At 45.9% G+C, this 27,982-nt stretch overlaps 1 protein-coding gene across 2 annotated transcripts in view; it reads right to left on the reverse strand.

Annotated features, from left to right (window-relative positions):
* Nucleotides 1–26,983, reverse strand: part of LOC106604199 (cyclin-J) — a 36,295-nt gene extending 9,312 nt beyond the window's left edge. Inside the window, exons 1-3 of one of the 2 annotated variants that reach the window (XM_014198631.2) lie at nucleotides 26,895–26,983; nucleotides 25,033–25,141; nucleotides 18,563–18,773 (exon numbers count right to left, since the gene is read on the reverse strand). In XM_014198631.2, coding sequence (XP_014054106.1) covers nucleotides 18,563–18,773; nucleotides 25,033–25,110 — 289 coding nt within the window. In that variant the 5' untranslated portion in view covers nucleotides 25,111–25,141; nucleotides 26,895–26,983. Of the gene's footprint in view, nucleotides 1–18,562; nucleotides 18,774–25,032; nucleotides 25,142–26,721 lie in introns of both variants that reach the window. The other variant, XM_014198630.3, reaches the window with a different exon arrangement.
* Nucleotides 26,984–27,982: the final 999 nt, after the last annotated feature.

The following is a 27,982-nucleotide window of genomic DNA, read 5'->3' on the forward strand; positions in this document are numbered from 1 at the left end:
CAGCACCAGCTTGCTTAGGGGACTCTTCTCCAAGTTCATCTCTCTGTAGGTGATGGCCTAGTTATGGAAGGTTTGGGAATCGCTTCCTTTTAGGTGGTTGTAGATTTAACGGCTCTTTTCTGGATTTTGATAATTAGTGGGTATCGGCCCAATTCTGCTCTGCATGCATTATTTGGTGTTTTACGCTGTTTAAGTCTCAATTTGATGTTTGTCCCATTTTGTAAATTCTTGGTTGGTGAACAGACCACAGACCTCAATCATAAAGGGCAATGAGTTCTATAACTGATTCAAGTATTTCTAGACATCCTAATTGGTATGTTGAATTTTATGTTCCTTTTGATGGTATAGAAGGCCCTTCTTGCCTTGTCTCTCAGATCGTTCACAGCTTTGTGGAAGTTACCTGTGGCGCTGATGTTTAGGCCAAGGTATGTATAGTTATTTGTGTGCTCTAGGGCAACGGTGTCTAGATGGAATTTGTATTTGTGGTCCTGGCAACTGGACCTTTATTGGAACACCATTATGGTTGGGGACAGATCTAGGTGCTGCTGTAGGACCTCCTTGGTTGGGGACAGAAGCACCAGTATACATTTAACTTCAGATTCTCTCCCTCTTTCCCCATTCTCCAACTCCCCCCTACTCTAACTCACTTCCTCCCCTTTGTCTCAAGGCTAGCCAAAGCAGTGTGTGTGTGGATATAGAGATATATATAGGCTCTTCAAGTGTGAGTTTTACTGCCGATGCTGTAGCCTACCATTAACCCTTTAAAGGAGAAACAGAGAGCCCAGCCAATCACCCCAGCAGGCTATAGCAGCTCTCAGGAAACAGTTAACACATAGGCTGTAATGGCATCTCACAACCAGAACAGGAAACAATGGCTGGGTGGGAGTGAACAGAACAGCAGTTCACTCCTGCTGCTTTAGCCTAGGGCCGGCCCAGCCCACTCCAGCCTAGACCCAGTCTCAGTCTACACTTTACCATCATATCCTATAGGCTAGTAGTCTAGTCAGTGTGCTGGACTCGTGTCCACAGGTGCAGCCATAAACAGCCATCTCTTCAAAACCCTCTTTTACATTGTGGTAGGGACATGTGTTGTCAGTCTTCTCATTGTCTTCAATGATGTCTCTTTGGTTTACTACTTGTATTAGCTGTTGATTGGGCGTGTTCTTATTAAAAACAAGGGATACACAAAACCTATTCAAGCTGAAACTACATTTCTGAAAGGAGGTAGAACTCATAGGGACAAGCTGCTTTTTTCACAACCTGTCCCGTTTCATGTCAACAAGACTAACAGTGACTAACCTACGAGCTGTATGTGTGTGTGAGAGAGATAGAGTTCATTCCTCAGCTTACAGGTGGAGTAAATGCTTCCTTTAATGATCCAAGTGCATGCCTGTCCACTTCTGAAACTATAGGTCCCTTCTTTACCGTCTTATCGAGAGAGGAACAGCCCTCATGAGTACTGCCTTGCAGAGGGCTGCGAGTCGGCCCTGTGGACGTGTGTGATGAGGCAGGAGAGCGCACCCAGAGAGGGGTTAAAGGTGTGCTGCTGGAGGAGGTTAGACTACTGCTGAAGGAGTTTAGGAACATGAGAACCTGCTGGGGGGGGATTAGACTACTGCTGAAGGAGTTTAGAAACATGAGAACCTGCTGGGGGGGATTAGACTACTGCTGAAGGAGTTTAGAAACATGAGAACCTGCTGGGGGGGATTAGACTACTGCTGAAGGAGTTTAGAAACATGAGAACCTGCTGGGGGGGATTAGACTACTGCTGAAGGAGTTTAGAAACATGAGAACCTGCTGGAGGGGGATTAGACTACTGCTGAAGGAGTTTAGAAACATGAGAACCTGCTGGGGGGGATTAGACTACTGCTGAAGGAGTTTAGAAACATGAGAACCTGCTGGGGGGGATTAGACCACTGCTGAAGGAGTTTAGAAACATGAGAACCTGCTGGAGGGGATTAGACTAGTGCTGAAGGAGTTTAGAAACATGAGAACCTGCTGGGGGGGATTAGACTACTGCTGAAGGAGTTTAGAAACATGAGAACCTGCTGGGGGGGGGGGGGGGGGGGGATTAGACCACTGCTGAAGGAGTTTAGAAACATGAGAACCTGCTGGGGGGGATTAGACTACTGCTGAAGGAGTTTAGAAACATGAGAACCTGCTGGGGGGGATTAGACTACTGCTGAAGGAGTTTAGAAACATGAGAACCTGCTGGGGGGGGATTAGACTACTGCTGAAGGAGTTTAGAAACATGAGAACCTGCTGGGGGGGATTAGACTACTGCTGAAGGAGTTTAGAAACATGAGAACCTGCTGGGGGGGGATTAGACTACTGCTGAAGGAGTTTAGAAACATGAGAACCTGCTGGGGGGGATTAGACTACTGCTGAAGGAGTTTAGAAACATGAGAACCTGCTGGGGGGGATTAGACCACTGCTGAAGGAGTTTAGAAACATGAGAATGCTCTTCACTAGAGTTAGAGGGATGAAGAAGAACAACAAAAAAAAACTACTGTTACAGCCATCACTTATGTTCCACTGAGAGTAAAGGAGACTGTTACGGTCTTCACCAAAGTCCCAGAGGAAAGGAGACTACTGTTACAGTCTTCACTAAAGTCCCAGAGTAAAGGAGACTGTTACGGTCTTCACTAAAGTCCCAGAGTAAAGGAGACTACTGTTAGTCTTCACCAAAGTCCCAGAGGAAAGGAGACTGTTACGGTCTTCACTAAAGTCAGAGTAAAGGAGACTACTGTTACAGTCTTCACCAAAGTCCCAGAGTAAAGGAGACTGTTACGGTCTTCACCAAAGTCCCAGAGTAAAGGAGAATACTGTTAGTCTTCACTAAAGTCACAGAGGAAAGGAGACTGTTACGGTCTTCACTAAAGTCCCAGAGTAAAGGAGACTACTGTTAGTCTTCACCAAAGTCCCAGAGTAAAGGAGACTACTGTTAGTCTTCACTAAAGTCCCAGAGTAAAGGAGACTACTGTTAGTCTTCACTAAAGTCCCAGAGTAAAGGAGACTACTGTTAGTCTTCACTAAAGTCACAGAGGAAAGGAGACTGTTACGGTCTTCACCAAAGTCACAGAGGAAAGGAGACTGTTACGGTCTTCACTAAAGTCACAGAGGAAAGGAGACTGTTACGGGCTTCACCAAAGTCCCAGAGGAAAGGAGACTGTTACAGTCTTCACCAAAGTCCCAGAGGAAAGGAGACTTACGGTCTTCACCAAAGTCACAGAGGAAAGGAGACTGTTACGGTCTTCACCAAAGTCCCAGAGGAAAGGAGACTTACGGTCTTCACCAAAGTCACAGAGGAAAGGAGACTGTTACAGTCTTCACCAAAGTCCCAGAGGAAAGGAGACTACTGTTACGGTGTTCCTCTACACCTCACCCACAGAGACCGACTGTATTGATTTCTATGAATGACCACAATGCTACATCCGGTCCCTGCCCTCTTCATTAAAACAATCCCCTGTCCTCAGTCGTCTGAAGGAGTTCATGTGAAGGGGAAAGACTATTTTAGCACTGCTAGCCTATAAACTAGACATAGATGATTCAATCTAAAAAAGAACACATGACTACAGCCAGAGACAGTAACAATAAACCAAAACTACAGAAAACTACAACATCCACCAACCCCCTTTCACAAGACTAATAGATTCACTGCCTTCAAAAATAATTCATACCCCTTGACTTATTCCACATTTTGTTGTGTTACAGACAGAATTCAAAATGGGTAAATATATGTTTTCCCTCTCACCCATCTACATACAATACCTCATAATGACAAATTGAAAACTTATAAAAAATACTTTGTAGAAACAGCTGTAATCGCTTTCTGGGTCTCTAAGAGCTTTCCACACCTGGATTATGTAACATTTACCCATTATTATTTTCTAAATTCTTCAAGCTTTGTCAAATTGGTTGTTAAATCATTACTAAACCAGGTCTTAGAATAGTTTTTACTTACATCTACTTCAGCCACTCAGGAACATTCACCCTCTTCCTAAGCAACTCCAGTGTAGATTTGGCCTTGTGTCTTGCTGAAAGGTGAATTCAACTCCCAGTGTCTGGTAGAAGGCAGACTGAACCAGGTTTTCCTCTAGGAGTTTGCCTGTGCTTAGCTCCATTCAGTTTTTTTATATCCTGAAAAACTCCCCAGTAAATGTTTACAAGCATACCAATAACATGATGCAGCCACCAAGGCATTGGAAAACCTCCCTGGTCTTTGTGGTTGAATCTGTTTGATATTCACTGCTGGACTGGGGGACCTTCCAGATAACTGTAAATATGTGGGGTACAGAGATGAGGTAGTGACTCAAAAATCATATTAAAACACTATTAAACACAGGGTGAGTCCATGCAACTTATTTTGTGACTTGAGTAAATGTTTACTTCTGAACTTATTTAGGCTTGCCATAACAAAGGGGTTGAATAATTATTGACTCAAGACATTTCAGCTTTTCATTTTTAATTAATTAGTAATATTTTAGTGAATAAAAAAAAATGAAAATCATTCCACTTTGACATCATGGGTATTACGTGTAGGCCAGTGAAAAACAATTGCAATTTAAATTCAGGCTTTAACAACAAAACGTGGAAAAAGTCAAGGGGTGTGAATACTTTGAAGGCCCTATATATATATATATAAATAACTCTCAACAGCTCTGGAGGAATTCTCTCCTCTCTTTAAACTCATTTCATTTGCTGGCTCGTCTTCCTTTCAGATGAAACTGGTCACAGCTCCGCCACAACCCCAATGAGTGAGTCCGTCTGTCCTCTAGGCTCCGCCGGTTCACACAATGTAGACCCATTCTGACCTCTAGAGCCTAATGCTTGGGTAACCAGGAAGAATCCTTGGCCCTCTGCCGTCTGGGGGGGGGGGGTGGGTCTCATCTCGTGTCCTGCCTAGGGGTGTGGAACACTTTCGGGGCGAGGAAGGAGGGAGGGGTTGGGAGATGGTGACTGTCGTTCTGCCCCTGAACAAGGCAGTTAACCCACTGTTCCTAGGCCGTCATTGTAAATAAGAATTTGTTCTTAACTGACTTGCCTAGTTAAATAAAAAAAGGTTAAATAATACATCAATGGCATTAAAATATTGCAATTCATTCAGTCAATGCTATTCATTGACTACAGCTCAGCGTTCAACACCATAGTGCCCTTAAAGCTCATCACTAAGCTAAGGACCCTGGGACTAAACACCTCCCTCTGCTACTGGATCCTGGACTTCCTGACGGGCCACCCCCAGGTGGTAACACATCTGCCACGCTGATCCTCAACACGGGGGCCCCTCAGGGGTGCGTACTCAGTCCCCTCCTGTACTCCCTGTTCACCCATGACTGCACGGCCAGGCACAACTCCAACACCATCATTAAGTTTGCCGATGACACAACAGCCTGATCACCGACAGATGAGACAGCCTATAGGGAGGAGGTCAGAGACCTGGCAGTGTGGTGTCAGCATAACAACCTCTCCCTCAACGTGATCAAGACAAAATAGATGATTGTGGACTACATGAAAAGGAGAACCGAGCACAGCCCTATTCTCATCGACTGGGCTGTAGTGGAGCAGGTTGAGAGCTTCAAGTTCCTTGGTGTCCCCATCACCAACAAACTATCATGGTCCAAACACACCAAGACAGTCATGAAGAGGGCACGGCAAAGCCTATTCCCCCTCAGGAAACTAAAAAGATTTGGCATGGGTCCTCAGATCCTCAAAAGAATTTCCACAGCTGCACCATCGAGAGCATCCTGACTGGTTGCATCACCGCCTGGTATGGCAACTGCTCGGCCTCCGACCACAAGGTACTACAGAGGGTCATGCATACGGCCCAGTACATCACTAGGCCAAGCTTGCTGCCATCCAGGACATCTAAACCAGGCGGTGTCAAAGGAAGACCCTAAAATATGCCAAAGACTCCAGCCACCCTAGTCATAGACTGTTCCCTCTGCTACCGCACGGCAAGCAGTCCCGGAGCGCTAAGTCAAGGTCCAAAAGGCTTCTTAACAGCTTCTACCCCCAAGGAAAAGGAGCACCGTTAAGCCATACTCCTGAACAGCTAATCAAATGGCTACCCGGACTATTTGCATTGACCCCCCCACCCCCATTTCTACACTGCTGCTACTCTTTATCATCTATGCATAGTCACTTTACCTCTACCTACATGTACATATTACCTCAATTACCTAGACTAACCTGTACCCCTGCACATTGACTCTGTACCGGTACCGCCTGTATATAGTCTCGTTACTGTTATTATATTGTTGCTCTTTAATTGTTATTTTTCTTTATTTTTTTACTTGAGTTTATTTTAGTAAATACTTTTATTTTTCTTAAAACTGCATTGTTGGTCAAGGGCTTGTAAGTAAGCCTTTCACTGTAAGGTTGAATACCTGTTGTATTCGGCATATGTGACAAATCGAATTTGATAATGAACTAGCCTACACTTTTAAAAAACTATTTCTCTGTAGGGAATAAAGCAGCGTTTAACAAATCACTGTTCTAGATCAGAACAATTTTACCATCGACTTAGAATTCCTTTAATTATCAGAACATGATTGTAATTCTAAGAAAATTCAATCCAAACATCAGAGAGACAGACCGAGAGAGGAATCGATAGAGAGGGGAGGAGATGAGGGACTGTGGGGATCCCCTGTTAATCTGCATATCAGTTCAAACATGGACCCCCCCCCCCCCCCCTGCTTAACATCAGCAGTCGACATCTCTTTGAAGCACCGCTCAGCTCGTTTCCAAACCCCCCCAGTGGTGGAAGGGGGGGGGGGGGGGCTAGAGGTGCTTTAGGGGCCCCAGACCAGTCTCAGAACTGGTTGTGCTTGCCTGGGTCCTGACAAGGTGAGTGAGAGAGGAAACACTCCTAGCAGTGGGGCTACGGTGGAGGATAACTCCATCTGAAACACTCCTAGCAGTGGGGCTACGGTGGAGGATAACTCCATCTGAAACACTCCTAGCAGTGGGGCTACGGTGGAGGATAACTCCATCTGAAACACTCCTAGCAGTGGGGCTACGGTGGAGGATAACTCCATCTGAAACACTCCTAGCAGTGGGGCTACGGTGGAGGATAACTCCATCTGAAACACTCCTAGCAGTGGGGCTACGGTGGAGGATAACTCCATCTGAAACACTCCTAGCAGTGGGGCTACGGTGGAGGATAACTCCATCTGAAACACTCCTAGCAGTGGGGCTACGGTGGAGGATAACTCCATCTGAAACACTCCTAGCAGTGGGGCTACGGTGGAGGATAACTCCATCTGAAACACTCCTAGCAGTGGGGCTACGGTGGAGGATAACTCCATCTGAAACACTCCTAGCAGTGGGGCTACGGTGGAGGATAACTCCATCTGAAACACTCCTAGCAGTGGGGCTACGGTGGAGGATAACTCCATCTGAAACACTCCTAGCAGTGGGGCTACGGTGGAGGATAACTCCATCTGAAACACTCCTAGCAGTGGGGCTACGGTGGAGGATAACTCCATCTGAAACACTCCTAGCAGTGGGGCTACGGTGGAGGATAACTCCATCTGAAACACTCCTAGCAGTGGGGCTACGGTGGAGGATAACTCCATCTGAAACACTCCTAGCAGTGGGGCTACGGTGGAGGATAACTCCATCTGAAACACTCCTAGCAGTGGGGCTACGGTGGAGGATAACTCCATCTGAAACACTCCTAGCAGTGGGGCTACGGTGGAGGATAACTCCATCTGAAACACTCCTAGCAGTGGGGCTACGGTGGAGGATAACTCCATCTGAAACACTCCTAGCAGTGGGGCTACGGTGGAGGATAACTCCATCTGAAACACTCCTAGCAGTGGGGCTACGGTGGAGGATAACTCCATCTGAAACACTCCTAGCAGTGGGGCTACGGTGGAGGATAACTCCATCTGAAACACTCCTAGCAGTGGGGCTACGGTGGAGGATAACTCCATCTGAAACACTCCTAGCAGTGGGGCTACGGTGGAGGATAACTCCATCTGAAACACTCCTAGCAGTGGGGCTACGGTGGAGGATAACTCCATCTGAAACACTCCTAGCAGTGGGGCTACGGTGGAGGATAACTCCATCTGAAACACTCCTAGCAGTGGGGCTACGGTGGAGGATAACTCCATCTGAAACACTCCTAGCAGTGGGGCTACGGTGGAGGATAACTCCATCTGAAACACTCCTAGCAGTGGGGCTACGGTGGAGGATAACTCCATCTGAAACACTCCTAGCAGTGGGGCTACGGTGGAGGATAACTCCATCTGAAACACTCCTAGCAGTGGGGCTACGGTGGAGGATAACTCCATCTGAAACACTCCTAGCAGTGGGGCTACGGTGGAGGATAACTCCATCTGAAACACTCCTAGCAGTGGGGCTACGGTGGAGGATAACTCCATCTGAAACACTCCTAGCAGTGGGGCTACGGTGGAGGATAACTCCATCTGAAACACTCCTAGCAGTGGGGCTACGGTGGAGGATAACTCCATCTGAAACACTCCTAGCAGTGGGGCTACGGTGGAGGATAACTCCATCTGAAACACTCCTAGCAGTGGGGCTACGGTGGAGGATAACTCCATCTGAAACACTCCTAGCAGTGGGGCTACGGTGGAGGATAACTCCATCTGAAACACTCCTAGCAGTGGGGCTACGGTGGAGGATAACTCCATCTGAAACACTCCTAGCAGTGGGGCTACGGTGGAGGATAACTCCATCTGAAACACTCCTAGCAGTGGGGCTACGGTGGAGGATAACTCCATCTGAAACACTCCTAGCAGTGGGGCTACGGTGGAGGATAACTCCATCTGAAACACTCCTAGCAGTGGGGCTACGGTGGAGGATAACTCCATCTGAAACACTCCTAGCAGTGGGGCTACGGTGGAGGATAACTCCATCTGAAACACTCCTAGCAGTGGGGCTACGGTGGAGGATAACTCCATCTGAAACACTCCTAGCAGTGGGGCTACGGTGGAGGATAACTCCATCTGAAACACTCCTAGCAGTGGGGCTACGGTGGAGGATAACTCCATCTGAAACACTCCTAGCAGTGGGGCTACGGTGGAGGATAACTCCATCTGAAACACTCCTAGCAGTGGGGCTACGGTGGAGGATAACTCCATCTGAAACACTCCTAGCAGTGGGGCTACGGTGGAGGATAACTCCATCTGAAACACTCCTAGCAGTGGGGCTACGGTGGAGGATAACTCCATCTGAAACACTCCTAGCAGTGGGGCTACGGTGGAGGATAACTCCATCTGAAACACTATAATGGCTAATGATTTAGTGATCTCATGTCTGGTTTATCTGATGAACTAAAATACCCTGGAAATGGAGTTCCAGTCAGATAAGATTCTAAGCGGAAGCCTGAAGCCTCTACACGTCAACCTCTTGTAGTCAGTCATAAAAACACGACAACCTCCGTGTCTGTACCCCTCCCCCACCCTGGGCCAGGGCTGACGGGCTTTTGTTTGGGCATGATTCAGGGAGCATATGGCAGGTGGCCCTCTCCCTCCAAACAGGCCGGCCGCAGTGTGTGGGTGGATGGGGGGGTTGCTCTTTTTAAAGCCCCTTCTCTCTAACACAAATCGTTAGCCCACACTATTGCAGGTCATCCACAGCCGGTACACACAATGTAACACTCACAACCATTACAAAACATTCAAACTCACCCACTGAACCCATTCAACCAATGCACCAGCAGCATACTACGTGGGTACTGCTACTAGGCTCGGTGGAGCAGGACAGCAGCATACTACGTGGGTACTGCTACTAGGCTCTGTGGAGCAGGACAGCAGCATACTACGTGGGTACTGCTACTAGGCTCGGTGGAGCAGGACAGCAGCATACTACGTGGGTACTGCTACTAGGCTCGGTGGAGCAGGACAGCAGCATACTACGTGGGTACTGCTACTAGGCTCGGTGGAGCAGGACAGCAGCATACTACGTGGGTACTGCTACTAGGCTCGGTGGAGCAGGACAGCAGCATACTACGTGGGTACTGCTACTAGGGTCCGTGGAGCAGGACAGCAGCATACTACGTGGGTACTGCTACTAGGCTCTGTGGAGCAGGACAGCAGCATACTACGTGGTTACTGCTACTAGGGTCCGTGGAGCAGGACAGCAGCATACTACGTGGGTACTGCTACTAGGCTCTGTGGAGCAGGACAGCAGCATGGGAGACACAGAATAATACACAGCACAGAACTAACTGTCAGCAGCCAGCTGAGCTCCTTGAGAGGGAACAAATACAATGAGATTACATGAACATATTGCTGTGCAGAGGTCTAAGGCACTGCATCTCAGTGCAAGAGGCGTCACTATAGTACCTGGTTCGAATCCAGGCTGTATCACATCTGGCCGTGATTGGGAGTCCAATAGGGCAGTCCGGATTAGGATTTAGTCATTCTAAATAAGAATTTGTTCTTCACTTACTGGCCTAGTTAAATAAAAGGTTAAATTAAAGATATCACTGACCTCATCATGAACACAGTGCTGTATATCTATTGGAAAGATATCACTGACCTCATGAACCCAGAGCCAAACTCACAGACAGACTGCAGCAGAGACAGTAATGGTACAGGGCAACACCAAACAGTTTCAGCTGGACTTTCACATGAACAAATAGATAGTTGAGCAGGATAAACTCTGGAGAAAGATAACCCAGACCTTTTCATTACACAACCCCACAGACCAGCAACCCCAAGCAAGAAGTCAACCTCCCAGCACAGAGTACTACTCCCTCACTGAAATGGATCAATTCACCAAGAAAACACTGTCTAAACTCTGTTGTCAGATCACCCAGCGCTCTCTAGACCTTCTGTCTGAGGACCAACTAGGATCACCCAGCGCTCTCTAGACCTTCTGTCTGAGGACCAACTAGGATCACCCAGCGCTCTCTAGACCTTCTGTCTGAGGACCAACTAGGATCACCCAGCGCTCTCTAGACCTTCTGTCTGAGGACCAACTAGGATCACCCAGCGCGCTCTAGACCTTCTGTCTGAGGACCAACTAGGGTCACCCAGCGCTCTCTAGACCTTCTGTCTGAGGACCAACTAGGATCACCCAGCGCTCTCTAGACCTTCTGTCTGAGGACCAACTAGGATCACCCAGCGCTCTCTAGACCTTCTGTCTGAGGACCAACTAGGATCACCCAGCGCGCTCTAGACCTTCTGTCTGAGGACCAACTAGGATCACCCAGCGCTCTCTAGACCTTCTGTCTGAGGACCAACTAGGATCACCCAGCGCTCTCTAGACCTTCTGTCTGAGGACCAACTAGGGTCACCCAGCGCGCTCTAGACCTTCTGTCTGAGGACCAACTAGGGTCACCCAGCCACATGATACACAGGCACAAACAACCTGAGAGCACTGTAGGAAAGGGTGGCCACAGCACTGAAGGGAGTGAATGAAAAAGCTTCTTCTACTTTCCCCAACGCACAAATGGTTCTCCACCCTGCTACCACAAAAACACTGTCACCCTGCCACCATACAGCAGGTAAACAAGCATTTCCTGTGACTGTGCCTGAAAACCAAATGTTTACCTGGCCCACCACTCCACCCTGGACTTGAACAGCCTTTATGACCAGGTCCACCTATACAAGGCAGCAGAGCCCACCTTCGCCCGGAGCCTAAAGGACATCACCCTCAAACGCAGCCCCAACACTTCACACAGGAGCAACAGACCAGCGAGACACTCGCCCAGACCAGCGAGACACTCGCCCAGACCAGCGAGACACCCGCCCAGACCAGCGAGACATCCTCCCAGACCTGCGGGACCCCCCCTGGACCTACACATAGAGGACCTACATCCACACCCCCCCCCAAGTCAACCATGCCCACACCCCATTTAGGCCCCCTCAGATCAGACCTACGCCCCTCCTGCACACCCCATGCCTCCCACTCCCGCAAAGAGGGCCTCAACATGGAAGTCACACATACGCCCAGGCTGTGAGCAGGTAAACAGGCCCAACCCCAACTCTTACACTAGCCTAAGCCAATGGCATGTACCAGATGCTCAGCAGGCTCTGCTCACGCTTACTGGCCTGAGGCCAAACCACACGACCAACATTGGACACTTTATGGAACACAAAGCCTTTACCATCTCATCCTGGAATATCCAAGACCTGAGGTCATCTGCCTTTGGCCTAAAGAGCAGGAACCTGGACTTCAAAGAAATTCAAAATACAGACATTGTCATCCTACAAGAAACATGGTATAGAGGTGATGGACCCACTGGTTGGCCCCTAGGTTACAGAGAGCTGGTAGTCCCACCCACCAAACTGCCAGGTGTTAAACAGGGAAGAGACTCAGGGGGTATGCTAATTTGGTATAGAGCAGACATGACTCACTATTAAATTAATCAAAACATTTTACATTTGGCCTGTGGTGACCTAAATGCCAGAACTGGCCAAAAACCTGACACGCTCAGCACACAGGGGGATAAACACCTGCCTGGAGGTGACAGCATTCCCTCCCCCATATGCCCCCCTAGACACAACTATGACAACATAACCAACACAAACATGTAACAACTCCTACAGCTCTGTCACACGCTGGCTATGTACATAGTCAATGATAGCCAGCGTGTGACAGAGCTATAGGAGTACCTATGTACATAGTCAATGGTTGGTACTCCTACAGCTCTGTTACACGCTGGCTATGTACATAGTCAATGGTAGGTACTCCTACAGCTCTGTTACAGCTCTGGCTATGTACATAGTCAATGGTAGGCTTCGAGGGGACTCCTATGGTAGGTACACCTATAGCTCTGTTACAGCTCTGGCTATGTACATAGTCAATGGTAGGCTTCGAGGGGACTCCTATGGTAGGTACACCTATAGCTCATCTCTTGGCAGTAGTACTGTAGACTACTTTATCACTGACCTCAACCCAGAGTCTCTCAGAGCGTTTACAGTCAGTCCACTGACACCCCTATCAGGTCACAGCAAAAACACACTCTACTTGAACATAGCTATGCTCAGTTATGAGGCATCAAAGCCAAAGGAACTGAGTAATATTAAGAAATGCTACAGATGGAAGGAAAGTAGTGTGGAAATCTACCAAAAAACAATTAGGCAACAACAAATACAATCCTTTAGACAACTTCCTGGACAAAACGTCCACTGTAATAGTGAAGGTGTAAACTAGGAAGTAGAAAACCTGAACAGTATATTTGACCTCTCAGCTTCCCTATCAAATCTGAACATTTCAAACAGAAAACCGAAGGAAATTAACAATGACAAAATGGTTTGATGAAGAAAGCAAAAACCTAATAAAGAAATTGAGAGAACTATCCAACCAAAAAAACTGAGCCAGAAAACCTGAGCCTAGGGTGAATCACTAAAACAATGCAGAAATACACTACGGCACATCAGAAATCAGCTCAATGTAATGCCAGAAAACCTGAGCCTAGGGTGAATCACTAAAACAATGCAGAAATACACTACGGCACATCAGAAATCAGCTCAATGTAATTGGAAAACACTAAAAACAAAAAGTTATCTTTCCAAAAACAGATGTATGGGTAAACCACTTCTCCAATCTTTTTGGGCTCTATAACAAACAGCAAAAAAGATATACATGATCAAATACAAATCTTAGAATCAACTATTAAAAACCAGAACACACTGGATTCTCCAATTACATTGAATGAACTACAGGACAAAATACAATCCCTCCAACCTAAAAAGGCCTGTGGTGTTGATGGCATCCTCAATGAAATGATAAAATATACAGACCACAAACTTCCAATTGGCTATACTAAAACTCCTTCACATCATCCTTAGCTCTGGCATCAACCCTGATAGGGGTGTCAGTGGGCTGACTGAACACTCTGAGAGACTCTGGGTTGAGGTCAGTGATAAAGTAGTCTACAGTACTACTGCCAAGAGATGAGCTATAGGTTTACCTACCATAGGAGTCCCCTCGAAGCCTACCATTGACTATGTACATAGCCAGAGCTGTAACAGAGCTATAGGTGTACCTACCATAGGAGTCCCCTCGAAGCCTACCATTGACTATGTACATAGCCAGAGCTGTAACAGAGCTATAGGTGTACCTACCATAGGAGTCCCCTCGAAGCCTACCATTGACTATGTACATAGCCAGAGCTGTAACAGAGCTATAGGTGTACCTACCATAGGAGTCCCCTCGAAGCCTACCATTGACTATGTACATAGCCAGAGCTGTAACAGAGCTATAGGTGTACCTACCATAGGAGTCCCCTCGAAGCCTACCATTGACTATGTACATAGCCAGTGTGTAACAGAGCTATAGGAGTACCTACCATAGGAGTTCCCTCGAAGCCTACCATTGACTATGTACATAGCCAGCGTGTGACAGAGCTGTAGGAGTTGTTACATGTTTTTGTGGTCCCGTGTGGCTCACTTGGTAGAGCATGGTGTTTGCAACGCCAGGGTTGTGGGTTCGATTCCCACGGGGGACCAGTACGGAAAAGAAAAGAAAAATGTAAGTCGCTCTGGATAAGAGCGTCTGCTAAATGACTAAAATGTAAATATCTGGAACCAAGGACTGATCACCCCAATCCACAAAAGTGGAGACAAATTTGACCCCAATAACTACCGTGGGATATGCGTCAACAGCAACCTTGAGAAAATCCTCTGCACTATCATTAACAGCAGACTAGTTCAATTCCTCAGTGAAAACAATTGTACTGAGCAAAAGTCAAAATTGGCCTTTTTAACCAAATTACCATACAAAAGACCACGTATTCACCCTGCACACCATAATTGACAAACAAACCAAAGGCAAAGTCCTCTCATGCTTTGTTGATTTATCATGAGGGTCTGATATACAAATTGATGGAAAGTGGTGTTAGAGGAACAAACATACAACAAAATCCATGTAAACAAACAAGTCTGCAGTTAAAAATTGACAAAACACACATTTCTTTCCAGAGGCCATGAGGTGAGACTAGGATGCAGCTTAAGCCCCACCCTCTTCAACATACAATGTATATCAACGATTTGGCGAGGGCACTAGAACAGTCTACAGCACCCGGCCTCAACTTACTAGAATCTGAAGTTTGCTGATGATTTGGTACTTCGGTCACCAACCAAGGAGGGCCTACAGCAGCACCTAGATCTTCTGCACAGATTCTGTCAGACCTGGGCCCTGACAGTGAATCTCAGTAGACCAAAAAATTGTGTTCCAAAAAAAGGTCCAGTTGCCAGGATGACAAATACAAATTCCATCTAGACACCGTTGCCCTAGAGCACACAAATAACTATACATACCTCGGCCTAAACATCAGCGCCACAGGTAACTTCCACAAAGCTGTGAACGATCTGAGAGACAAGGCAAGAAGGGCCTTTTATGCCATCAAAAGGAACATCAAATTTGACATACCAATTAGGATGTCTAGAAATACTTGAATCAGTTATAGAACTCGTCGCCCTTTATGATTGAGGTCTGTGGTCTGTTCACCAACCAAGAATTTACAAAATGGGAAAAGCACCAAATTGAGAATCAGGCAGAATTCCGCCAAAATATCCTCCATGTACAACGTAAAACACCAAATAATGCATGCAGAGCAGAATTGGGCCGATACCCACTAATTATCAAAATCCAGAAAAGAGACGTTAAATTCTATTACCACCTAAAAGGAAGCGATTCCCAAACCTTCCATAACAAAGCCATCACCTACACAGAAATTAACCTGGAGAAGAGTCTCCTAAGCAAGCTGGTCCTGGGGCTCTGTTCACAAACACAAACAGACCCCTATGACAGCAACACAATTAGACCCAACCAAATCATGAGGAAACAAAAATATTATTTCTTGACACATTGGAAAGTATTTACAAAAAAACAGAGCGCACTAGAATGCTATTTGGCCCTAAATGGAGAGTACACAGTTGCAGAATACCTGACCACTGTGACTGACCCAAACTTAAGAAAATATTTGACTATGTAAAGACTCAGTGAGCATAGCCTTGCTATTGAGAAAGGCCGCCGAAGGCAGACCTGGCTCTCAAGAGAAGACAGGCTATGTGAACACTGCCCTCAAATGAGGTAGAAACTGAGCTGTACTTCCTAACCTCCTGCCAAATGTATGACCATATTAGAGACACATATTTCCCTCAGATTACACAGACCCACAAAGAATTTGAAAACAAACCTGATTTTGATAAACTCCCATATCGGGTGAAATACCACAGTATGCCACCACAGCAGCAAGATTTGTGACCTGTTGCCACAAGAAAAGGGCAACCAGTGAAGAACAAACACAACCCATATTTATGTTTTTGTATTTTACCTTTTGTACTTTAACTATTTGCACATCGTTACAACACTGTATATAGACAATATGACATTTGAAATGTCGAATCTTTTGGAACTTTTGAGTGTAATATTTACTGTTCATTTTTATTCCACTTTTGTTTATTATCTACTACACTTGCTTTGGCAATGTTAACATATGTTTCCCATGCCAATAAAGCCCTTAAATTGAATTGAGAGAGGGATAGACTCATTGTGTACGTCATTAGTGATGTGAAATACCTGCTATGCAGAGCAGAGTGTCCTGACTTCAGAGAGGGATGCCAGGAAGAGTAATGTTGAAGTCACTAGCTATGGGACCATAGTCCATGTGTCTACATCCTAAAATTGCACCTTATACAGTGCACTACTTTTGAACCCTAGTCCAAATAGTGCACTACTTTTGACCAGAGCTCATGGGGTGTCTGGAATCTTGGCATCTATGAGCATCATTGAAATGAAGGGACAATGGGAAGGGTATGGATTCCTTTAGGAAAAAGGCTTTGATGAAAGGATGCTAAATGTGTAGACAGACTTTGAACAATAGGTCTCATTTCCCTGTGACTGCCTAGGAAGAAGTTGTTCTGACACTCCATTTCATTCCTCTCACAAATCGACTATGGACGAATACCACAGAACTACAATTTACCTTTCTGTGTCTATGAAAACACACTCACACATAGTTCAAACACAGGGCGAGAGAGAGCCCCCCCCCCCCCCCCCCAGAGAGCAGAGCGAGAGCCCCCCCAGAGAGCAGAGAGAGAGCCCCCCGCCCCCCCCAGAGAGAGAGCCCCCCCCCCCCAGAGAGCAGAGATATTACCAATAGGCTAACAGGATTAAGTTCTGACTGTTGAGAGGCACAATGGAGGCAGTGATTGATTAACCCTGCGCGGAAGTTCGTAGAATTTTAACAAAGACAATTGTGTGCCTGTCAAAGTCTGAGTACCAAACGGCAACCCTATTCCCTAGTTAGTGCACTACTTTTCGCCAGTAGTGCTCTATATAGTGAATAGGGTGCCATTTGTGGGACACAGAACGAGCACAGAGCAGAGTGGGCATCAGACCTGAAACTCAGGGGAACCGGAGTACTGAACCAACCAACCAGACAGAAGTCCAGTTCAACAACTAGGCCAGATTCCAGCACCTCAGGAGATTAAACAGCAAACCCAACCAGGACAACCTTCAATCAAACAGCCCTTTTCAAAGCCTTCATCAAAATCACACAGAGCTGATCGCTGGAGGAACCTAGCGGGTGGGAGGGAGTTAAGAGAAGGGTCTGACTGTTCTCTCACTGAAAGACACAGTCAAAAGACTTCTTAAAGTCAAGTCAGAGAATCCTCTAACAGGGTTTTTGGCCGATACGTTTTCATCTTTTCATTTACATTTACATTTTTACATTTTAGTCATTTAGCAGACGCTCTTATCCAGAGCAACTTACAGTAGTGAATGCATACATTTCATACAACTCATACATTTATTTTATTTTTTTCCTGTGCTGGCCCCCCGTGGGAATCGAACCCACAACCCTGGTGTTGCAAACACCATGCTCTACCAACTGAGCTACAGGGAAGGCTATTTAGTGTTCCAGTGAACTATACGAGCTCCCCTTAAAAACAGCCTCACGCACGTCTCCCCAGTGAGCGGGCCCCGTCCCAGACTCCCAGTTTGACAGCATCATTAGTGTAATTACCCATGACGCTGTGTTGATGTACAGACAAGCCGTTAATCACCACACACACACACACAGCAACTACTCCTACACAAACTAGGCTACGCAAAGTAACAGCAGCACAACTCCAAGATCACAGTCAGCCATCTGACAAAACCCAGGTCCAAGTTTCCTTTGTGTCTTTACTCTAACGGCTTTCATACGCTTTGCTGTGTAGGACATTCATTTAGATCGACAGATGCCACCAGGAAGTAATAAAGACCCAGAGGCAAAACCCCCAGAAGCGTTATCAAAGCTAGGGTCAAAGCTGTGCGCGTGAAGACGTACAGACACAGGCTAATCTTCACAAAGTCACAGAGACTGGGTTTCTACCGAAACAATGTGAAAAGCCACAGCACCACAAATGATATAGGGCTTTCCAGCCAGCCATCGTCTGGACACTGGAGTAAATGATCATTAAAAAAAAGGTAATGATGGTAACAGAGGGGGTTAGGCTGTGTGTAATAACACAGTTATAGCATATCTTAACCATTCATGACAGTTTCTGGAACATCATTAATGTGCGGTGTAATTCCACTGTGTCAGCTGCAGGAAACTGAGAACCTTTATTCTGTAAACACTCATGGTACTTACTGGCGAGGAGCAGGCAGGACAGAGCGATGACGTAGAGCTGTTTGACAGCTACATCGTAGTGGTCCATGAACAGGTCCAGTAGGTAGACAGACAGGTGTCTGGCTGTAGGACACAGCTGGTAGCGGTTCGACAGTATGGCCAGCAGGTCCGCAAAGTACCGACGCATCCCTATCTGAGGGGAGTGGGCCCGGTACACAGGCAGCTTCAACTCCTAGAGGGAGAGGATGAGGAAGATGGAGGGAAGGAAAGGAGAAGGTAGCGGAGAGAGAAACAGGTGGAGAGTGAAAATAAATATAGGCTAACGCACAAACATACAGTGCATTCAAAAAGTATTTCGGACCCCTTGACTTGTTAAGTTACAACCTTGTTCTAAAATTGATTCAAATCGTGCCCCCCCCCCCCCTCAATCTACACACAATACCCAATAATGACAAAAACAAAAACTAAATATTACATAAGTATTCAGACCCTTTACTCAGTACTTTGTTGAAGCACATTTGGCAGGGATTTCAGCCTCGAGTCTTGGGTATGACGCTACAAGTTTGGCACACCTGTATTTGGGGAGTTTCACCCATTCTTCTCTGCAGATCCTCTCAAGCTCTGTCAGGTTGGATGGGGAGTGTCGCTGCAGAGCTATTTTCGGGTCTCTCCAGAGATGTTCGATCAGGTTCAAATCCGGGCTCTGTCTGGGCCACTGAAGGACATTCAGAGACTTGTCCCGAAGCCACTTCTGCGTTGTCTTGGCTGTATGCTTAGGGTCGTTGTCCTGTTGGAAGGTGAACCGTCGCCACAGTCTGAGGTCCTGAGTGCTCTGGAGCAGGTACTCATCAAGGATCTCTGTACTTTGCTCAGTTCATCTTTGCCTTGATCCTGACTAGTCCTCCAGTCCCTGCCGCTGAAGAACAACCCAACGGCATGATGCTGCCACCGCCATGCTTCACCGTTGGGATGTTGCCAGGTTTCCTCCAGATGTGACACTTGGCATTCAGACCAAAGAGTTCAATCTTGGTTTCATCAGACCAGAAAATCTTGTTTCTCATGATCTGAGAATCCTTTAGGTGCCTTTTGGCAAACGCCAAGCGAGCTGTCATGTGCCTTTTACTGAGAAGTGGCTTCCGTCTGGCCACTCTACCATAACGGCCAGATTGGTGAAGTGATGCAGAGATGGTTGTCCTTCTGGAAGGTTCTCCCATCTCCACAGAGGAACTCTATCAGAGTGAACATTGGGTTCTTGGTCACCTCCATGACCAAGGCCCTTCTACCCCGATTGCTCAATTTGGCCAGGAGGCCAGCTCCAGGAAGAGTTTTGGGGGTTACAAACATGTTCCATTTAAGAATGATGGAGGCCACTGTGTTCTTGGGGAACTTCAATGCTGCAGAAATGTTTTGGTACTCTTCCCCAGATCTGTGCCTCGACATAATCCTGTCTCAGAACTCTACATACATTTCCTTCGACCTCAGGGCTTGGTTTTTGCTCCGACATGCACTGTCAACTGTGGGGCTTTATATAGACAGATAAGTGCCTTTCCAAATCATGTCCAATCAATTGAATTTACCACAGGTGGACTCCAATCAAGTTGTAGAAACATCAAGGATGACCAATGAAAGCAGGATGCACCAGATGTCAATTTCGAGTCTCATAGCAAATTGTCCGAAGGCACTGTAGATAGGCATGGATGGTAGACATGGCTACACAGTACATTTCCATATAGAACCCAATTCTACATTTCAATTTAGGTCAGGAAGTGGAGTGAGGGGAGGGGTACAGGGTTCCCCATGGTATGTAAGGGGAGGGGGACAGGAAGTAGTGGTGGCTATTCAGCATGACAAATACCCATTAGGGTGGGGGCAGGGTTGAAGTCTGTTTGAGAAAGGGGGGATCCAAAGGGGGCTGGTAGCTGACAAGTGGTGGCTATTCAGCAGCCTGACCGTCTGGTAGAAACTGGTTTTATTTAATTTTTTTACCTTTAACTAGGCAAGTCAGTTAAGAATACATTCTTACAATGATGGCCTGCACCGACCAAACCTGGACGATGCCGAGCCAATTGTGCACCGCCCTATTGGACTCCCAATCACGGCCGGTTGTGATACAGCATGATTCAAACCAGGGTGTCTGTAGTGACACCTCTAGCACTGAGATGCAGTGCCTTAGACCGCTGAACCAGGGTGTCTGTAGTGACATCTCTAGCACTGAGATGCAGTGCCTTAGACCGGTGCACCACTCTGGAGCCCAGTGTTCTATTGGCCAGTCAGTTTTAGCCATGATGCTCCTGTACTGCACGTGTCAGAGTGATGGAAGCGGGAAGAACAGGCCGTGGCTCAGGTGGCTGAGGTCCCTGATGATCTTCCTGGCCTTCCTGTAACACCTGGTGTTGTAGGTGTCCTGAAGGGCAGGCAGTGTTCACCCAGTGGTGCGTTCGGCTGAGCACACCTCCTTCTGTAGTGCCTTGGTCAGTGGCAGTGCCATACCAGGCTGTGCTGCAGCCCAACATTAAGCGCTCGATGGTGCTCCTGTAGAACACTGAGGGACTTCGGGGACAGGCCAATTCAATCACTGCCTCTCAGGACAACCTCCTGAGGTTAAAGAGACGCTGTCGTGCCTTCACCACGGTGTCCGTGTGGTTTAACCATTTCAGCTCCTCTGAGATGTGTAAGCCGAGGAACTTTACGCTTTTGACTGTCTCCATGGCAGCCACTCCTAAAGTCCACAATCAGCTCCTTTGTTTTGCTGACATTGAGGAAGAGGTTGTTTACCTGGAGTGCCTAGCTCCTCCCTGTAGGCAGTCTCGTCGCTGTTGGTAATTAGACCTACTACTGTTGTGTCGTCAGCGAACTTGGAGTTGAAACCGAGGCAGTTGTGGATATACAGAGAGTTCAGGAGGGGACTGAGGACGTATCCTTGTGGGGGCCCCGTGTTGAGGATGTGTGTGGAAGAGGTAATGTTTCCTACATTCACCACCTGGGGGGCGGCCCGTCAAATTCTAGGGCCCAGTTACATAAGGAGGAGTTCAGTCCCAGGGCCATGCACTTTGCAGTGAACTTAGAGGCCAAGCTGTAGTGGATAAACAGCATCCTCAGATTTGCATTCCTCTTGTCCAGCTGGGTGAGCGCTGGGTGAGCGCAGTGTGCAGTGTGCGGTACCATGGCGATTGCGTCGTCAATGGATCTATTGGAGCGGTAGGCAATTTTGAGAGGGTTGAGTGTCGGGGAGGGTGGTGGTGATGTGGTCTTTAAACAAGCCTCTCAAAGCACTTCATGATGACGGAAGTGAGCGCTACAGGCCGGTAGTCATTCATTTCAGTTACTTTCCCTTTCTTGGGCACAGAGATGATAGTTGATATCTTGAAGAAAGTGAGAAAAAAGGCCTGAGCTAGAGCGAGATTGAAAGTGTCCAAAAACACAACAGCTAGCAGGTCTGCACATGCTCTGAGAGCACTGCTAGGGATGCTCCCTGGGCCGGCATCCTTGCGAAGGTTAACACGTTTGAATGACTTGCATACATCCTCCGTGGAGACCGTAAACACGTAGCCCTCGTTGTCTTCAGCGTGAGAAAAAAGGTGTTTAGCTTGTCTGCAGCATCTGTCTCCTTCAGTTTACCCTTCAAGGCTGCCCTCAATCCATGTTTTTTGAAAGACACTGAGTCAGTGTATTAATTGATCTTATCCCCAGAGGCAACCTGTAACATATTCCAGTCCACGTGACCAAAACAGCCTTGGAGCATGGATTCTGATTGGTCAGATAAGTGTTGTACAGACGTGAACGCCGGAACTTCCCTCAAGTCTTTGTAGGCGGGGAGGAACAAAATGGAGTCCTGGTCTGATTTGCCGAAAGGAGGACGGTAGATTGCCTTATACCTGTGTCGGAAAAGCATGTAGCGTTGGTCCATTGAGAATCTCTGCGTGTTGGACAGTCAACGTGTTGATAGTAATTCGGGAGGATGGTTCTCAAATTTACTATTGTTAAAGTCCCCAGTGACAATGAACGCTGCCTCCGGGTACACGGTCTCCAGTTTGTTCAGGGTCACAATGAAGATCTTTGAGAGCATTTTTGGTGTCCGTTTGGGGCGGGATGTGGTAGTGCACTGGTGCCATTTTTGACACGCGCCTAGGACACAACCAGTGTCCTCCTAGTCAAGCACATAGAACAGGGGAATAGAGGAGCGTCACGTGAACCTTCAGCTTAAAGACGCATTTGACAAGGGGAGAGATAAAAACACTTTCTCCCACATGTATAGCCTTTAATGCTTCACGAGTCTGTCTCTATCCTAATACAGGCTTAGAAAAACGAGGAGTTGTTTTGGTTTTTCAATAAATGCTTTGTTTCTTCATACCCCACAGACGAATATTTGATCTAAAAAACAAGGGCTTTATGTGGATTTATTTAATATCAGACTGAGTAGGGGTGGATTAATCTCTTTAAGTAGTGCTGTACCAGTTTGTGGTTTGCTGCTAGAGGCACACCAAAAACATCCACCCATACAAAAAAAATACAGGTTACTATTATTTGTCAGAGACAGCGGGCCTACTTCCCTTCCCTAAGGGTTGTCCAAACAACAAAACACTGCCCACGTGTAAAGCTCATCTTCACTGGATGCTGACTTGCTGTAGATCGATGAAGAGTAACCCTGTGGTGCCTGTCAGCATGACCAAGATACTGATAACCACAATCTACGGCACACATGTGCCTCACATGTTTAATCTGCGAGTTACATCAGTTGTCTGTTGAGTTTGTTGTATGTAGTCAATACATAAACAATGGTGATCACTAAGGTGATAGGCAGCTGAAGGGCAATATAAACAGTGCTAAAACGTGCACACACACAGACACCCCCATAAACACTACCCCCGACTTGAGTTCTCCTCTCTGCCCCCCTCCCTGCATGCCTTGCCTCTGGTCCATCTGTCTGTCTGAGGGTTCAGTGGTGCAGGGCATTGAGGGGAACCGCAGCATAATTAATGCAGTGGAAGGCAGGGGACTCGATGCAGAGAGGTGAGGTGTTGGGGGGGGGGGGGGGGGGGGGGGCTGACTAGCCTGCTGATGGGCTACAATTATTTAGAGATGGGGATTTTGTCTGGGGTGTCGTTTGGCTTTCAAAGACCTTACATCAGCTTCCATGTTGTTTTACAGGGATTTGTCATCTTTAGTCTGCAGATTGGTTAAAGGGTTGGAGGGAGGCCCTAATCTACGCAACCCCTGGTTACAGACGTCGCAACCCCTGGTTACAGACGTCGCAACCCCTGGTTACAGACGTCGCAACCCCTGGTTACAGACGTCGCAACCCCTGGTTACAGACGTCGCAACCCCTGGTTACAGACGTCGCAACCCCTGGTTACAGACGTCGCAACCCCTGGTTACAGACGTCGCAACCCCTGGTTACAGACGTCGCAACCCCTGGTTACAGACGTCGCAACCCCTGGTTACAGACGTCGCAACCCCTGGTTACAGACGTCCAACTCAGTGATTTACACAAGAGTAAATCAAATGACTGTCAGGCTAAGTGAATGACTTGTAAGGAGACTGCCAGACTGTAACAGAGTGTAACAGAGTGCGGGCAGCTGCCTGCAACAGTGCCATCTACTATCCAAATCCTCCCCCTACATGTGACGTGTGCATAGCACACACACACACACACACACACACACACACACACACACACACACACACACACACACACACACACACACAATATTGTTCTTCCTAAGTAGAATCAAATTAGCTATGATATACTTGCACCCTTTATGAGGATGGCAGTCCAGTGACAGATGCTGCCTTTAAAATGGCCAAACAGTAAAATATCATCAAGCCGGAGGTTAGCCTAATTACTGCATCAGCCAATTAATGAGCCTAAACCCTTCTGTGTAATCTAAATTAGACCACACTCATATAGATGGCAGTCATGTAATTATATCCATCTGCCAACATTAACTACACTATATAGCATATAGAAGCTATAAATAGAAGTTGAGGAGTTGCTATCATGTCACTGTACTGGCTTGGATCTTCGTTTTCACCAATGCACTACAGTATGTCAACAAGAAAACATACATTTTACATTTAAGCCATTGAGCAGAAGCTCTTATCCAGAGTGACATACAGGAGCAATTAGGGTTAACTGCCTTGCTCAAAGGAACATCAGATTTTTCACCTAGTCGGCTTGGGAATTTCAACCAGCGACCTTTTGGTTACTGGCCCAACGCTCTTAACCGCTAGGTTACCTAGATTAGTTGTCTTTTTCAGGTTAAGATGCATTTAAGCACAGGTGAACTGCATGCCACCAGACTCAAAGCCTCCTTCCCTGGAATTGAGAACATCCCCATAATACACATTTCACCATGCAGTTGAGATTCTTATCACGTGGCGATGAGGAAAGTGGAACTCCGGGAATGAACCAAGGAGACCCACAGAACTGGATTCATAGATTTAAAATTCAGAATTCTATTCATTCTGATTCTATGACTGGCTGGTCTTACCTTGATGCGGAGGGACTGATGGATATCCCCTGCTAGCTGTCCTTTCCACCACTGTAACTCCCTTTCCATCTTTCCCATTCAGAGAAGGCCACAAGGATGAAGTTCAACCCTGCAGAGACACAGCAATGTGGGCTAAGTCAGAGAGACGTCCTGGCTGTACGCCGCATGTTATGGTGTCTTATCACAACTTCAGGTATTTGATATCAAAAGGACAAGGACTTATGGAATAAGTTGTTTGAACAAAATTGTAATATCCTATATTCATACTGGTGGTTAAAAAAATCTAACAGAGATGAAGTCCCAGCAAAAAAAAAAAAAAAAAAGTGTTGATTTCAAGGGGAAAAAACATGGCATCCTTTCTATTAATTTGTACTATGAATTTATATTATATATATATATATATATATATATATATATATATATATATAAAATTGCATTGTAGAAATTAATGGGTTATGGGCCCAAAGTTAAATGTGCCTTTGATATTAATTAAGCAATCAGTTGAAAACGATTGCAGTTAAAGATCAGCCTTTGATTAAAATACATTTTTAAAAAACACATCCAATAGCCTTTCGAAATGTTTCAAATGCAAAATTCTGGGAAACTATTGAAAATAGTGGGCTGCTCTTTTGTAAGCTTAAAAATGTAACAGTTAATTTCCTCCATGACCATGTGTACAGTAAACATTGGTCAGTGGCACTGCATCGCCCGTGATCATTCATGACTCAGTTCCAATACGTTCCACCTAAGAGACACTTATCAGCGGTTAAGAGCCGTGATGCTCCGTCTGAACATTAACACGCAGCACTTGCGGTACGGGTTTGGAAGCATAAAGACTTTAAATCTTTCATATTTGCGAGAAATATATATATATAGTTAAATTGATACACTTTTATAGGGTTCCCACACAGCAATATGTCCATGTTACAGCGCTTGTTAAAGGAAAACAGACGGATGACTGCCTGTGCTAAATAAAACGTCGATCCGAGTCTCCGAACCGGTGTGTAACTGGAAGACAGGAGTCACAAACCTGTCACTGAAAAATACTGTTGGCTGTAACAACTGTGTTAAAACCGGTTAAAAACGGTGCATTTTGCATTTGTTAAATTATTTTGGACGTTTTTCTAGAACCGTACCTCAATTGAAAATCGCTTCACGTTTAGATGGGAGTATTTGCCAGTTTGTCTTTCAGAGCCAATTCGCCCTTTAAACAGAGTATATGGGGTCCTTGGACTAACGTTAGCCCAATATTGGACCAAATGAGCCTATGGTACTGAACTGCAATACATTCCCCATGCAAGTGGGTGCGATTTAAATGCCTTAAAGTGAAAAGAAAAGAAAAAAAAAACTAAATGGCAATTGTAGCGCTGGGGTAACAAAATAACTTTTTTCTAGGCCTAACAATACAATTGCTACGATGTCACAAACCTGCTATGAGAAAAACAATACGTTGATAATGGAAACATTCGTCAAGACTTTCTCTCTCGCTCATTTAGCGGTGTCAACACCACGAGTGTTTTTATTAACAGAAAAGTAGACCACTCTTGGTTCTAATACTCTTATTTATAGGCCTATACCTTAAACTTAGACAAAGATCACACCTGACTATTGACAGCATTAAATCATTGATACACACATTTAGTAAACTTTTAGATTCACAAAATGTCCAAGATCGCATGTGCCGCTCACCCTATCTGACAGGAATGCCCCCAGACCTCTTTGTTTCACTCCGACATCCTGAATGAACAATTCCTCTTTGGGAAGTTTTGTATTATCCTCGGTACCGGCGAAAAGCGACGACTGTTTCCGTTATTCAGTTGACAAAGTAACAATGCTTCAGAACAGTTTAATTCAGATGTTACCTCGTCTGTTTACACTTTCACAAAGATTTTTCCAGGGATCCTCGTTCAACGAAGTGGTTAGCTTCCCCAGCTGCGGTCGGTGAGGAGATAGTGAATTTGCGTACGCGAAAAACCGAGTGTAAGATGGGAAATGTAGTCCAAAACACGTGACCAAAGTGGGATAATTACGGCAATAACTCATTCTCTAATTGATTTCAATTAAACTAAACTTGTCTCTCAAACACTGGCATTTTGAAAACGGATAGCGCTGTAGAGATGATTAAATCAAGTTTTTATTACAAATCACTATATTAACTTTCTCAAGTGGCATGTGTGTAAAAAACGTTTTACTTTAGCACATTGTAAAATGTACTATAATAAGATTTATAACACAAAATAAACCTTTTTAATGGCATGTAACACGTTTAGTGCATTCTCGTTTAATTTAGACAGAGAGGGATAATTGCAATAGAAAAAAAAGAAAAAAAGTTGCATGTAGGAACATCTTATTTCTGAATATAAACAGCACCCCAAAAAAAATGTCACTTGAAAATAAAATCCTTTTCCTCATTTTCCCTCCAATCAGCCATAACAAAATCAAATCTAATTTTATTTGTCACATGCACCGAATACAACAGGTATTTCACCTTACAGTGAAATGCTTACTTACAAGCCCTTAACCATCAATGCAGTTTTAAGAAGAAAAAAAAATGAATTCTGTTTATACACTGAACAAAAATGAACACAACATGAAACAATTTCAAAGATTTTACTGAGTTACACTTCATATAATGAAATCAGTGAATTGAAATAAATTTATTAGGCCCTAATCTATGGATTTCACATGACTGGAAATACAGATATGCATCTGTTGGTCACAGATACCTTAAAAGAAAGGTAGGGACGTAGATCAGAAAACCAGTCAGTATCTGGTGTGACCACCATTTGCCTCATGCACATTCTCCTTTCGAGTCTATCAGGCTGTTGATTGTGGCCTGTGGAATGTTGTCTGACTCCTCGTCAATGGCTATGCGAAGTTGTTGGATATTGGCGGGAACTGGAAGACGTTGTTGTACACGTCGATACAGAGCATCCCAAACATGCTCAAT

The sequence above is a fragment of the Salmo salar genome, chromosome 05 (genome assembly GCF_965601325.2).
Source record: "Salmo salar chromosome 05, fSalSal1, whole genome shotgun sequence".
In the NCBI taxonomy this organism is placed as follows: domain Eukaryota; kingdom Metazoa; phylum Chordata; class Actinopteri; order Salmoniformes; family Salmonidae; genus Salmo; species Salmo salar.